The sequence below is a fragment of the Hypanus sabinus genome, chromosome 11, assembly GCF_030144855.1.
Source record: "Hypanus sabinus isolate sHypSab1 chromosome 11, sHypSab1.hap1, whole genome shotgun sequence".
Taxonomy (NCBI): Eukaryota; Metazoa; Chordata; class Chondrichthyes; order Myliobatiformes; family Dasyatidae; genus Hypanus; species Hypanus sabinus.
Genome location: NC_082716.1, coordinates 81,815,167 through 81,830,541, shown reverse-complemented (window position 1 = coordinate 81,830,541; position 15,375 = coordinate 81,815,167). Strand labels below are relative to the sequence as shown.

Below are 15,375 nucleotides of genomic sequence, written 5' to 3'. Positions count from 1 at the left end.
CTTGCTTGAGTGAATATTGGCACTGGCTGCCACTAACTGGGACAATAAAGCCACCATTTGCAATAAATATGAGGAACTCACCTCTGAGCTGCATCGGGTTTTTGACCATCTGGGAAGTGGAATGGAGGCAGTGAACTGGATACTTAGTGTATGGTGAAACTCACACTTGGTGCTGGATTACCCCATGGAATTCCAGACCCTCACGGCAGAGTGCAGCTGGAATATGTAAGCACTGCTGACTCGTCACCATCTTGTGTGCTTACTGAGTAGCAGCTGATCACCCACATGCCAAATATCCACTGTGTCTGGCAAACTCCAGTGGGCTCACCCGTCTCCGGTCACCTAGGTGCACAACGGACTCTGGATTTTCTGTGACGCTGGTTCTGGTGGCCCTCCATGATCACAGATGTACATACATGAGTTTGTCACCTCATGCCTTCACTGTGCCCAGTCCATTCCCTCCAATAGTGGCCCTTTAAGCTTTTGCAGACCCTACCAGTCCCTCATTGTCTGTGGACCCACGTTGCCATGGACTTCTTCAAGGATTCTGCCGCTTTCCAATGAGGGTACATTGATCAAAACAGTGACAGACTAGTTCTCCTAGGAGGCAACTTCTTTGCCTTCCCAAACTCCATCAGCCACTGAGATCTGGTTTTCCAACAGGTAGATCGCCTTCACAATTTCCCTCAGGATATTGTGTCAGGACAGGCCCCAAAATTCGTCTTCCCCTTCTGGTGAGCCTTCTGCTTCCTCCTCCACACCGCAGTGAGTTGGTCCTCTGGCAATCATCCGCAGACCAATGGTCAGTCAGAAAGAGCCAATCAGCAAGTGGAGAAGTTTCTGTGATGCTTTGCCATCTCTTACCCTTCCACATGGAAGAACTATCTGCCCTGGGCTGAGCTGTCCCACAATCTATACATCTCCTCTGCTGTGGGTATGTCAGCCCTTGAAATGTTTCATGGCTACCAATCCCTGTTGTTTCAACAGACGAGCCAATGGTGGATGTTCCATCCATGAGGGCCCTGGTTTGCCGCTGCTAGAATGCTTGGAAGAGGGCACAGAGGGCCATCCTAGCTGCCAACCTTGCTGTCAGCACCAAGCCAGGCAACTCTGGCTCAGGGACCATGTCTGGCTGTCCACTAGAGATCTGCCCTTGTGCACCAACTCCCACAAGCTCTCACCCTGGTTCATTGATCCCTGTCAGACTACCCATCGCATCAATCCAGTCTTTTACTGTCCCTCGGGATCATACCTCCTGCCTCAAGCCCATTGTGTTTGGACCATTCAACTCACCTGAGACTACACCTCCGGAACCTCGGATGGTGGTAGGCGGTGTTATGTTCACGGTTCACTGGGTAATGACCTCACATCACCATGGATGGAATATGCAGTACCTGGTCAACAGAGAAAGGGTATTACCCAGAGGAGAGGTCATATTTTATCTTGAATCCATCTCTCATTGAGGAGTTCCACTGGACCCATCCAGATCACTTTGGGTGATTGGGTGCCAGCTGTGGAGGAGAGATCCTGTGAGGCTTGCATGTGCAGGCACCTCCTAGTCTCCACCCAACTAACAGGAGTAACTTGCCAGTCCTTTCCAACTCATCACCTGCAGCCTATGTAAACCCAGCTCTTATCCACGGTCCTTGTTCCCCCATCAAAACAGTCAGCCTCAACAAGTTGGTCCTAGCCTTCAGTTACCTTGTAGTCTGTGGTGTTTCGTATCTGTTCTCCCTTGTTTTGCGGCCTGTCATGGAGTGTTATCATTTATTGCTGAATCATCTCCACTGTTCTGCTTTTAGGTCAAGCCTCCTCTACATTCCCTGACAGATATTCCACACACCCAAAGTTATTGTTGTGAAGCTGACTCTCTACACAAAGCTTCCTACTATTGATAGGTCAGCTATTGGTAAATGATAGTATTGATCTGGTCTGCAAGCTTCCTTGAACTAAATAGTATTATCTGGTTTGAAACAGTCAAGTTAACATAACCCCATTGTCTCACACTGCATCTCCCAAGCAATTAGCCCTATGCAAAGAGCCAGCAGTCTATGTTCTATAGACAGTGTTGTTTGTTTGCAAACCTGTCCTTTTAATTTCACAGATTGCTATTTGCAATTTATATGAAGAACTGAAGATTGGATCCCATTTGCAACAAGAAGTTGAACAAAGAATATTGGTTGGAAGTTCAACGTACTCAAAAACAGCTCTTTGAACTCTAGAAGGGCCAACTGTTGTTGGAAAGTTGAGGTTGGCAAAAAGGCACCCCACCCAGCCCTGGACCCTTTTCCTCCACAAATGCTGCTTGACCCACTAAGTTGTTCTAGCAGTTTATTCTTTTTCTTCTATATTCATGTGGTCTTCACAGAAAACTATCACTTATTACCCATCCCTGATATAAATATGTGCTCTGAAGGGCTGATGTGAGGAATACAGTGACTCCTAAAGGAAATTAGATCAGACAGGGTTTGTGAGAATATTTCTCCTGCAGTGATTGAGATGTGCACAAGGCTTTCTTCTGAAAAGACTAAGACTAAGATTGTTCATACAATGTTTTCCTCTGAAGACACAAAGACTGGGATGGCATGAACAATTCTTTCTTATGAAGGCTGTTTTTTTTTCCCATTCGGGAATTATGGTTAATATGGAAAACCAGTTTAGTAAATTCTCAAGTGAATGCATCTGGGGACTTCTGATGCATGCTTCATTGACTCTTGTATAAACAGTAGATCTGTGAAATAGAACAAATGTAGAATATTAGGATCACTTACATGTTAGAGTGGAAAGAAAGAGTAGCAGTTGAACTACTTTAAGAATACAGTAATTAGTATTAGTGGCTGTTCAACAAAGTTAATATTTTATGCTTACTGACATAACCATCTAATTGCAAGGTTGACTGTTGCCAGAAATGGTTAGCCCAATAGTTTACTCTGATGGTCTATTGTTTGGGGGATTGGGAATATGTGAAAAGGTGGCGGTGGGGGTGGGGGGGGGGGGGGGGGAGATAAAAAGGAAGAGATAAAAGTAACATTCAAGTTATACTATAAGGGTTAGTTTAAAATTCAACATCTGCAGATGTGGATGTATTAAAGATTAGCTGAGTGGCCTAATTCTGCTCCCATATCTTGTGGTCCTATTCTTTCTCTAAAGTCTACATAAGCCAGGTGTTCCTTTTAAGTAGGTTGGAAAGGAGAGTAGGTTATTTATCCAGTATTTATGACATTACCAAAGTTCAAAGTATATGTATTATCAAAGTACATATATGTCATCATATACAAAACTGTAATTTATTTTCTTGCAGGAATACTCGATAAACCTATAATAGAATAATGGCCATAACAGAATCAATGAAAATCAGGAATGAGATTTGACTGATTATCATCACCTCACTCCCTATCTCCATTATCCCTTCCACTCACTTCTCAATTATTTCCCCTAACCTCATCTGTCAATTACCTTCCCTAAGATCACTATCAATCACTTTCTCTACCCCTTGCCTGTCCATCACTCTCCCCTCTGACCCAAAAAAGGTTGTGAGGCTCATGACTACCCCTGGTTAAAAGCATTGAAGTTAGCACTGAATAAAAATGAAGCTTAAATTCTTTCTGATTAATATGGTTGATTTTCTTTGAATTTTCATAAGGGTCTTCATCTGTCCAGCTCTTAAGCTCTGAAATTGCGTCTAAGCCTCTGTTCCTTTCTCCTACTCTAGAGTGCTTTTTGCAACCAACAATTTTGACCGATACCTGCATGATCTCTTTGTGGTGGCTTGTTGTCAAATCCTGTTGTTTCATCATTCACGTAGCCACACTGAGACATTTTACTATGTTTACGGTGCTATGCAAATACTTGTTTTTGTTGAGATAAATCAATGGGACAATTAAAAGGTCATAATGAGTGCATACTATTCAATCAGAGAAGACTACCCTCTTCTCCCTCAATGTCCATTCTCATGTTTCTGCATTTAATTGCAATTTGAGGGGTGGGGGCGCTGTGGTGTGGTAAGTGAGTGTTTGCATTTGGACGCAATATTTCCCATAATGAGAGTGGAGAAAAAGTTGTCAATCATGCTGGATACGCATAGCTGTAGTTTTACATTTATTTTGCATTATCCCATACTAACTGCTCTTTCTAAATAAAATGACACTGCTTTTGCTGAGAGATGTTGGGGTAGTTTGTTACCCCTTTAAGCAAAAGACTGACATCTGTGAATACCTCCAACCTATAAGTTGGCACAAAGTTGGTAACAAGCACTTTCTCATTTACAGTTGAAAAGCAAAAGTGTACAGGTGTTGAAAATCTGAAATAAAGACAAAAATGACAGAAAGCAGATAAAGTAACATCTATGGAAATGGGAACAGTAAACATTTTGGATCAATAACCTTCCATCAGAACTGAGTCAAAATATTGATTCAGCTTCCATCTCCACAGATACTGCCTGACCTGTTTGGTGTTTCAGGATTTTCACTATTCTCTGTGAACTCCTCTTCACGAACTTGGGCTGTCTATTTCTTCATAGGAATATCATATGTAACCTCTGAGAACATTGAGGAACAACGACTAAGGGCCACTGGAACCAACAAGCTTTTCTTTTTCATAGGTACCTATCAGTTTAACTTTCGCCTGACCCTGCAATCTCCCCACAGAAATAACCCAAACATCTATCGAATCCAATTTTTCATGATCCATAACAAGGATATTTCCCACTCTGGACCCTCAGCACAGCAAACATCTGACCAGATTAATTTCCAAGGTATTGACAGAAAACAAATCTTAGCTTCTTTCAGTCAAGATAAGCTGATACATTCAAATGCGGCTTTTCCTCGGAGCCAGCGAAATAAAAAGGCTTGCTCCCTGGGACTTACTTGTTTTTTCACTGCACTGCTTGAGCAGCTCAGCACTAATGAGGCAAAAGCAAACTGCAGTCTGCAAGTCCGTGCCAGCTTTCCTACATTAATAGCAATTTTTCACTTGTTTCTTTGGCAGAGAAGGGCTGAATACTGCATTAATGTCACCTACTGCTGCAATATTTTTGTCTGTGCTTTTTCCTGAGATATTGTCCATGGCATGTGGATAATTCTTGTTGTGTTAGATGCTTTTCCGTCTGACAGCAAGACTGAAGTGAAATCAGAAAATGCTAGAGATACACTACAGAGCAGGCAGCATCTCGGAACAGAGGGGAAAGGATTCAATGACCTTTCTTTATCCACAGATGCTATCTAACTGCCAAGCACTTCCAGCAGCTTGATTTCAGATTTCTAGTATCTGAAGTAGTTTGCTTTGGGGAGGATGGGGCTGGTGCTTCTGAAAGTGAATGAGAATGTTGAGTGGCTTGTGTCCTGTTATGGTGAAAGGAATCATATCCATGTAAAGCACAGCAAATATTTAGTGATGAACATAATTTAAATTTGTTACCAATGCAAGTGGATCATCAGTGGTGTAGGGGTTCATGATGGTCACATTCATTTTGGTACACCATCCCAGCCCATGCAGACTTACTTTCACCTCTTCTAACCTTTAGAGGATTAAGCTCAATCTGTTATAGATGATAAACCGTCCCCTGGAATGCCCCAGCAAACAATCAGATCAGAACTTGACTCGAGATAATCAGTCAAAGTCTACTGTGCAGTGACAGCTATCTGGGCTCTAAAACAAAATAAATCTCTTCCTTCTGTGTCCTGTTCTGCCAAGCGCACTGAATCCAGAAAAACTCCGGGCTCCATCTATGGTGAGATTCTGGAACTGACCTTAGCAGCCCTGTTCCTGATGTTAATCATCAATCATATTTGCAATGCACAGTGATTGGACTGGTGAAGTGAACAACTGGCTGGGTTGTGTCAGTGGAAGATTAGATGGTGGTGGCAGTGTATTTTGCCATAACATAAACAGGTTAGGATAAGGTGAAGGTAACAGAATGCAATGTTTCTATGAAAGTTTAATCAAGTTTTAATCCTTTAAGAGTCATGGAGTTAGACTATCTTTACCACACCATGTCCATACTCACCATGAAGTACCCATCTACATTACTCCCATTTACAGGCACTTGGTCAAATTCAAATGTTCGGCAAAATAAGGGATGGCACAGTGGCATCGTGGGTTACCATCGTGGTTAGCACAACACTTTATAGGACGACCAACTCGGGTTCATTTCCCTCTACTGCCTTTAAGTGGTTTGTACATTCTCCCTGTTTCCTCCTGTTGCTCCGGTTTCCTCCCACAATCCGAAGATGTACCGGCTGGTTGGTTAATTGGTCATTGTAAATTATCCGGTGATTAGGCTAGGTGATTGGGAGACTGCTGGGTGGAAAAGGCCCATTCTGAGTTGTATCAATAATTTTTTTAAAAAATGCATATATACATAGAGTACATTGATAAACATGTAGATAGATAATTAAATTAACAATAAAATAAAAATATTTCTTAAATGTAGTGAGAATACCTGCCTCTGTCACTGACTCAGGCAGTGTGTTCCATAATCCATCCATCGTGCACATAAAAAGGTTCTGTCAGAGCTCTTCCCCAAACTTTTTACTCTCACTTTAAACCCACGCCTTCTAGTATTAAACACTTCCGCCATGGGGAAAAGTTTTTTTAGTGTTTACTCAATCTCTGCCCCTTGTAACTTCGCATTGCTCTGTCAGGATCCCCTCAGTCTCAACTACAGTCAGTCCAACAGTCTAATTCAAAATTCTTGGGCACAAATATGTAGCTAAGGTGCCTAAGACTTCTGCATACTACTATATTTGTCAATGTGCAATGGAGAGCAGGTTTGAAAATCTGGTGGGAGTAAAGGATGTTGGGAATAGAGAGGTTGGAGTTCTATGGGAGGTGTGTGGGACAGGGGTCGGAGAAGGAGCACCAGGGTCAGGAGGATTGGCACGAGTGCAGACAACCCAGCCCTGAAACACCAGGCAAGGACATCTGATTCCAAACAATTGGTATATTGATCATTACAGAATGTCTCCCTGATGTTTCCTATTCCCTCCCCTTTACCCAACCATGATTCCCCTCTCAGTCCCCTTCCCACTCTCAGTTCACAATAGAGACCCATATCAGAATCAGGTTTTTCACCACTCATATGTCACGAAATTTGTATTTTCTCGCGGAGGTAGCACAGTGCAATACATAAAGTTACCAGAGTACTGTGTTTAAGTCTTAGGTACCCTACCTGTATATATATATATGAAGAAGCATGAAGAAATTTTGACTCAAACCGAAATTTGAAAGAGGGCTTGTACAGGGATCAGAACTATCCTTTATAGATATTAGCAAGAATTTCCCCAAAGTTTTCCTGAAACATGGTGTAGATTTCTCTTTAGCCCTGTAGTCTGCATTATCAGTGATCCAGCAAACCAACACAGCAGGATGTACTCTTGTGTGGATAAGAACTTTGTCTCCTTCTGGTCTTGTATCACGCACATTTATGTCTGTGCTTGTGGAGGCCCTGGTCTCTCTGCCCTCCACTATCTGAAGCAATACAATGGAAAATTGCGTTAGGCAATCTCAATCCAGTCCCTGGTGGAAATATGTTCAAAATAATTTAGAAAAGACAGCTCCATTTTGACAGAGATTAGTACTTACCCATGACCTTGCTATAAATGTCGACAAAGATTGCTGATGTTAAAAACGAAATGTCATGTGCTAACAATGAGTGATACGGTCCTGTGTTTAGAATTGAACTAATTGGTTGAGACAGAGCAAAGAAGGCCTCAGTCTGGGCATGGCCCGAGCTTACCAAGTGCATGATCAGAGCGTGTGGTAAAGAGGGTTCTGAGGCTGTATTCCAGGAATAAAACAGTGTTGATATGTTCTCCATACCCCACTGCTAATAACCAGCACTTGGGCATTTTCAAAGGGAGAATAACATAAAAATGTTCAAAATATTCAGGTTGTCAGGAAATGGAGTGGTTTTCTACTGCCATAGAAATGATAAATATGTTGAATCCTTACTAGTCCAGGCTCTGGCTGAAAACACTGAGAGTACCGAATATTTAAGGTTCCCAAACTCAGAAAGAAACTCAACATATAGGAAGTTCCATATTGGATCTGTAGCACTTTTCCCAGTAGGATGTGCCACTGGAAAGGTACCCTGTCTGGGAAAGGGGTAAGGAGGGTAAAAAGGAGCTTATTGGGGCAATCGTCTGAGGTTGAGTCAATTGCTCCTTTTAGATTATTTACTTATTTATTGGGGATACAGCGCAGAATGGGCCTTTCTGGCCTTTTGAGACATGCTGCCCAGCAAGCCTGATTTAACTCTAGCCTAAACACGGAACAGTTTACAATGATCAATTAACCTACCAATCAGTACGCCCTTGGACTGTGGGAGGAAATCAGAGCTCCTGGAGGAAACACACGCACTCACGGGGAGTACGTACAGACTCCTGACAGGCAGCAGCAGGAATTGAACCCAGGTCACTGGTACTGTAAAGCACTGAGCTAACCACCGTATTACCATTTGCACTACCAGCTTCCTTGACAAACATTGCCCCTGAGGAGCTAGGAGCTTTTATATTCAATGGATTGGAGGGGACTCACACCTCAACCCCTCTGACAACAGCCATCCATGCAGGGCAGGTTACTGGGCTATCCTGGCGATGGGCATGGAAGAGGGGAGCATTCCCAGTGTCATTGGAAACGGTCCCAGTGGGTGAGGTCTTGACACAGTCACTGAGTGGCACAGGTATTGGCAGCTATGGCTGAATCTGCCCATCTTTAACATTTACTGATAGCTGCCACAACTACATTAACCATGTGGTAACAGTGATTGAATTATCTCTCCCTTTGTAAAAGCACATCTCCCTTCATTATCACTTTCCTTAACGGCGCTAGTTCTTCTGTTTTGACTCTCAATGATTTGAAAAAAATGTTTGGAACAAAAAGTCCTGATTTATATTTGTTGTATCCTAAAGGGGGGTGGGGGTGCGTTTTTAAAGCTGAAGTATTGTGGTGCTTGAAATTACATAATTCCATCTGAAGTGGCACAGTGGTGCCCTTCCTTGCAGCTCAGCAGTCCATGTCCGATTCTCACCTCAGTACTGGCACATTGGCCCTGTGACAGGTGAATTTCCAGTTCCCTCCCACCTGCCGAAAAATGTGTGGCCTAGTTCTTTTGTTTGTTGCTGTAGTTTGCCCCAAGTCAGCGAGTGGTCAAATTTGGCAGGGGAGGGTGTGTGTTGAGATTTGATGATAGGAAAGTGGGGAGGATAAAATGGGTTAGGGTCAGATCACTACAGAAATCAGTGTTTAACGGCCACTGCAGACTTGCTGGGCTGATGGGCCAGTTTCCATGTTGTATTTCTTTCTGACAATGACTCTACAGCCTGTCAACTGCTTTGATTGGAATCTCGGGATGGCGCTAATTATTGCGATAGAACACAGAGGGAAGAATGGCTCAGTCGCATGGTGGTTAGCATAACACTTTGCAGTACAGGCGACCCGGGTTCAATTCCCACTGCTACCTGTAAGGAGTTTGCAGGATTTTCCCATGACCGCATGGGTTTCCTCCAGGTGCTCCGGTTTCCTTCTACAATCCATAGACGTACCAGTTGGTAGGTTAATTGGTCATTGTAAATTGTCCCATGATTAGGCTAGTATTTAATTGAGAGATTACTGGATAGCACTGCTCAAAGGTCTATTCTCTGCTGTATCTCAATAAATTAAAAAAGGAATATATATCACTGCTGATATAAATAGCTTTATCAGGCAGTAAGTAGACACAGGGGATTTTTTTCGAGTTCACACCCACTTCATTATTGTCTTGCCCAGTGTTTTTAACAGGCTGAAGATGAGCATTCATCCAGTTACCCAGGTGAATGCCTGAACCCTTAACTCCATCAGAAACTCATGTCTCCTTGAACTCCCAGTGCATGAATAAGTTCCCAGTTCTGTCTTGTATGAGAAAGATGGTGCAGTCGTCCCTTTATTCAGCACTGGAAAGACAGGCAGATGCAGTTCTATAGCAGCCCTCAAATCCACGGCCTTGTGCCACTGGTGAGACTTCCGTCCACTTAGTCACAGCTGACACAAGCGCAATGCCTCTTGAGGGCAATGCAAAAATGCAGCCGGTAAACGAGTTTTGTCATCGATGATGGATTCGCTTGAATGTGGATCTTTCAGTGAGGCTAGGAACTTGGCCCTAGAGTGCTGAAATTTATAACGTGGTGCACTGTTTCTTCATTATGGATAGCCTTCTCATCAGTCAACCTTAAGCCATTCACTCAGGAATATTATAATAATCTTTCAAACTTGGAACGATGATGTGATGAGTAAACACATTTGTGGATGGCACGCAGCCAAAAACATCCTGCATTAAAAGAAGGGATGGCTTGCATTCAGTGATAGTTCTTCAAGTTCTGATGGCACCTGCTTATTCATTCACCCGTCCCCATTAAGCTTCAGTTCTGCTGTTTGGTGTTAAATGGTGTCAGCTGCAGCCTGCTTCCCAGCCTCTTTACCTCTGGGTCAATGGATTAAGGGCTCAGACCCTGTCTAAACGTAGTCTGTCGTCTCAGCTAACATTATACTGCCAAACAGAGGAAGTGAATTAGCACGAGACCTTGTCTGCCCACCCCAGCCGATTTAAAACTCCCACCCCTCTGAACAGGACATACTGTCCTGTGTCTTCAGGAACCTGGAGAGTTTTACAGAGCCACAAGTAGATCTGCCATTGCCTATTGTGGAGCAAAGAAACAAAGTTGTGTTCATGTTGACTAACCCTGTAAAGTAAACGTGCCTTGTCACTCTGTTGTACTCTCATTCATTGCAGACGATTTGGGACAAAATGTGCAGCCTGTCAGCAGGGTATCCCCCCGACCCAGGTGGTGAGGAAAGCGCAGGACTTTGTCTACCACCTTCACTGCTTCTCCTGCATCATGTGTAACCGGCAGCTGGCCACTGGCGATGAGTTCTACTTGATGGAAGACAGCCGGCTTGTCTGCAAGGAGGACTATGAGACGGCCAAACAGAATGGTAGGCACTTTGCTTGTAAGGTGAATTAACTGTGAGGTGACAATTACATTGCACCTTCATTATCCATTATGGTGTACTGTTTAACTTGGTATAATGGTTTGCTGCCTTATCAACAGAATTATTCTACTCAAAGTTGACATTGTATATGGATTTCAACAAGGCATTTGATAAGGTACCCATTGCAAGGTTTGTTGAGAAAGTAAGGAGGCATGGGATCCAAGGACATTGCTTTATGGATCCAGAACTGGCTTGCCCACAAAAGATAAAGAGTGGTTGTAGATGGGTCATATTCTGCATGGAGGTCAGTGGCCAGTGGTGTGACTCGAGGATCTGTTCTGGGTCCCTTACTCTTTGTGATTTTTATAAATGACCTGGACAAGAAAGTGGAGGGATGGGTTAGTAAGTTTGCTGATAACACAAAGGTTTGGGGTGTTTTGGATAGTGTGGAGGGCTGTCAGAGGTTACAGCAGGACATTGATGGGATGCAGAACTGAGCTGAAAGTAGCAGGTGGAGTTCAACCCAGATAAGTGTGAAGTGGTTAATTTTGGTAGGTCAAATATGATAGCAAAATATAGTATTAACGGTAAGACTCTTGGTAATGTGGAGGATCAGAGGGATCTTGGGGACCGAGTCCATAAAACACTCAAAGCAGCTGCACAGGCTGACTGTGGTTAAGAAGGCATATGGTGTATTGGCTTTCATCAATCGTGGGATTGAGTTTAAGAGCCGAGAGGTAATGTTGCAGCTATATAGGACCCTGGTCAGACCCACTTGGAGTACTGTGCTCAGTTCTGGTCACCTCACTACAGGAAGGATGTGGAAACCATAGAAAGGATGCAGAGGAGATTTACAAGGATGTTGCCTGGATTGGGAGCATGCCTTATGAAAACTGTTTGAGTGAACTCAGCTTTTTCTCCTTGGAGTGACAGAGGATGAGAGGTGACCTGATAGAGGTGTACAAGATGATGAGAGGCATTGAACATGTGGAAAGTCAGAGGCTTTTTCCTAGGGCTGAAATGGCTGCCATAGCAGAGCACAGGTTTAAGGAGCTTGGGAGTAGGTACAGAGGAGATGTCAAGGGTAGGTCTTTTACGCAGAGAGTGGTGAGTGTGTGGAATGGGCTGCTGGCAACAGTGGTGGAGGCGGATACAATATGATCTTTTAGGAGACTTTTGGATAGGTACATGGAGCTTAGAAAAATAGAGGGCTATGGACAACACTAGTAATTTCTAAGGTAGGGACATGTACTGCACAACTTTGTGGGCTGAAGGGCCTGTATTGTGCTGTAGATTTTCTATGTTTCTATTGAGGATTGTCATGTACACAGTTACATGTAAGCACACTAAAACAGGGTAGTACAATAGTGTAGTAGTTAGCATAATGCTTTACAGTACCAGCGACCCAGGTTCAATTCCCACCGCTGCCTGTAAGGAGTTTGTACATTCTCCCCATGACTGCATGAGTTTCCTCCAGGTGCTCTGGTTTCTCCCATTTTCCAGAGACATACTGGTTGGTAAGTTAATTTGTCATTGTAAATTGTCCTGTAATTAGGCGAGGGTTAAATTAGGGGTTGCTAGGCAGCATAGCTCAAAAGACTGCAAGGGCCTACTCTGTGCTGTGTCCCAACAAATAAATTTATAGATAGATAGGAATCTTACTTCCAGCAACATCACTGGCACATTTCAACAGACAGACAGCATGAACATGAAAAATGGGAATTAAACACAAATTATCTACAATTTATTTTACAAGGAAGAACACAGTTAGAACAACAAAGGTCTATTATTGTGCAAAGTGATCAAGGTGGTCATAGATTTGCTATACCGAGTAAGGTCGTGTGCCTTGGTTCAAGAGCTAGTTGTTTGAAGAGAAGGGGAAGTCCCTGAACCTGGTGATGAGAGAATTCAGGCTTCTGCACTTCCTGCCTGATGGTTGCTGTGAGAAGATGGCATGGTGAGAATCTTTGATATTTGATGTGGCTTCCTTGAGGCAGTGCCTCATGTAGATATACTGAAGGCGGAGAAGGGATGTGTCCACAATGTGCTAAGTCCACTACTCTCAGCAACTTACATTCCTACACATGTAAATTGCCATATCACAATGATGCAACCAGTGAGCATATGTTCAACAGTGCATCTGTAGAAGTTTATCAGTGTGTGGTAACTTGCTAAACCTCCTTAATCTTCTTAGAAAGTAAAGATGCTGGCATGCCTTGCTTGTGATTGATTCTACATGCTGTAAGATTTAAATATTTAAAAACATTTTACATTAAAATGTCTTTCAAAAACCTTTTGAAGTTTAGCAGGCTCATTGCATTTACTTTAACAGGGACATGGCGTATCATTGACCTCTACCACACCCGCTGTGATCTTCCACTAAGTATGCTCTGATCATAATCATCTTGTACAAACCGACAGGTTTATCTCAGTCATTCTGCCCTCAGTGACTGAGAGTCTACACAGTAGGCAAAGCAGTCATCTTTGAACCAGACAGCTCAGGAATGCTCCTGAAAACTTGAGATTCTCCTTGAAAAGATGCTGAGGCTGAGGAGAAACTGAAAATTTCAGAACAGATTTGAAATGATCTTGTAAGTGAGGATATCAAGAGATAGAACCAAGGTAGTTGCATAGAGTTAAGAATCATTATGACCTAACTGAACATGGAGACTAGCGCAAGGGGTTCAATGGCATATTCTTTCTCTTCAAGGCATAGAAAGATGTTACACAGTTACAGGCTATTCAACCCAACAACTCCAAGTGACCTTTAACCACGCATTTACACTAATCCTATCCTAGCTGAATTTAGCTTCCCCACATTCATATCCAATCTCACAAGATTAAATCTCCCACGAGGAAGTTTACAGTGCCAATTAACCTACTGTATTTTAGGGATGTCAGAGAAAACTACAGCTCCCAGAGGAAGCACACATGGGAAAACATGCAAACTCCACACAGATAACACCAGAGAACATAAACATAAGAACATAAGAAATAGGAGCAGGAGTAGGCCATCCGGCCCATCAAGCCTGCCCCGCCATTCAATAAGATCATGGCTAATCTGTCCGTAAAGTCAGCTCCATCTACCTGCCTTTTCCCCATAACCCTTAATTCCCTTGCTATGTAAAAACCTATCTAAATGTTTCTTAAATATATTTAGTGAAGAAGCCTCAACTGCTTCCCTGGGCAGAGAATTCCACAGATTCACCACTCTCTGGGAAAAACAGTTTCTCCTCATCTCCGTTCTAAATCTTCTCCCCTGAATCTTGAGGCAATGTCCCCTAGTTCTAGTCTCACCTACCAGAGGTCAGAATTGAACTTAGTTTGACGGAGACATCAGTTCTACAGACAGAACCTCTATGCCACCTTTTTATACAGTGCTGGAGCCAATTTGGAAATTAGCAGTGGCAACTGTGCTGCTCCTTTAAGTGAACAGGGCTCAATCTGGAAGGTGCTGGTTGCTTGCACAGTGGAGGTGACTGTGGTCAGAGAAGAGGTCTGCACACAGATCACCCTGTTGTCAGGCTTTAAAGAAGGGAAGCAAAAGAACTACAAAAGCTAAGTGAAGTTCGATCAGCGTGACAAGAATGAGATGCAGATGGGTTGATTGTTCTGGTCATTTTTATACATCATGCTTCTACAGTCACAGCCTTGTTACTGAAATGTTCACATCTAATGTCTTTCGCTGACCTGTAGTCCACTGATCGACTAATATTAATGAGATTAATGACAATTACTAATAACCTGTTGTGCAGATAGTTATTAATAGGTCTCTGGAGCAGGTGTTGTGCACTGAGTAATATCACAACACCAAATACAAATGTACATTACATCACCTGAGCCAATCAATCAGATGGCAAGGATGCCACAATTTATAGTTACCCAGCAATCCTTTCTGTCAGCCTTGTAATGAATTAACTCCTTCACTCATGCAGTAGAGTGGCACTGAATATTTAAACCTATGAGGGCAGCGCTGGACGTCCTAACAGAGTATAACACCAAATGGGCATTAGCTCCATTGGAATTGAAGTCTTGGAAATATTTTTTCATCATTTTACTAAGGGGCAGGAAAGAGATAAATAGAGAGAGAGCGAGAGAGAGAGAGAAAGAGAGAGAGAAAATAAAATCTAACCACTCCATAGCACAGTGCCAAATTTTATTAGGAATTCAACACTAGCTCTGAAAACATTTGATTGATCCACTCATAGTTAAACTTCACTGATCAATTTAGGGATATTTTATTGATCAGTGAATGACTCAATTTCCTTTCAGATGCAAATTGAGCACAGGATTGAGCTATCTGTATTGGCTAACAAGTGTTAGCAGATGAAAAGCATATGTAAGTTATAGAAATAATTCAGACTTAGCATTGGGCTGTCAAATGCCTTTACTTACAGGCTAGGCCATTTA

At 42.9% G+C, this 15,375-nt stretch overlaps 1 protein-coding gene across 1 annotated transcript in view; it reads left to right on the top strand.

Annotated features, from left to right (window-relative positions):
* The window catches only part of lhx4 (LIM homeobox 4), a 70,997-nt gene that overhangs the window by 45,904 nt on the left and 9,718 nt on the right, over positions 1 to 15,375 (top strand). Inside the window, exon 3 of the mRNA XM_059983641.1 lies at positions 10,766 to 10,968. Within this exon, the coding sequence (XP_059839624.1) occupies positions 10,766 to 10,968 (203 nt within the window). The remainder of the gene's footprint in view (positions 1 to 10,765; positions 10,969 to 15,375) is intronic.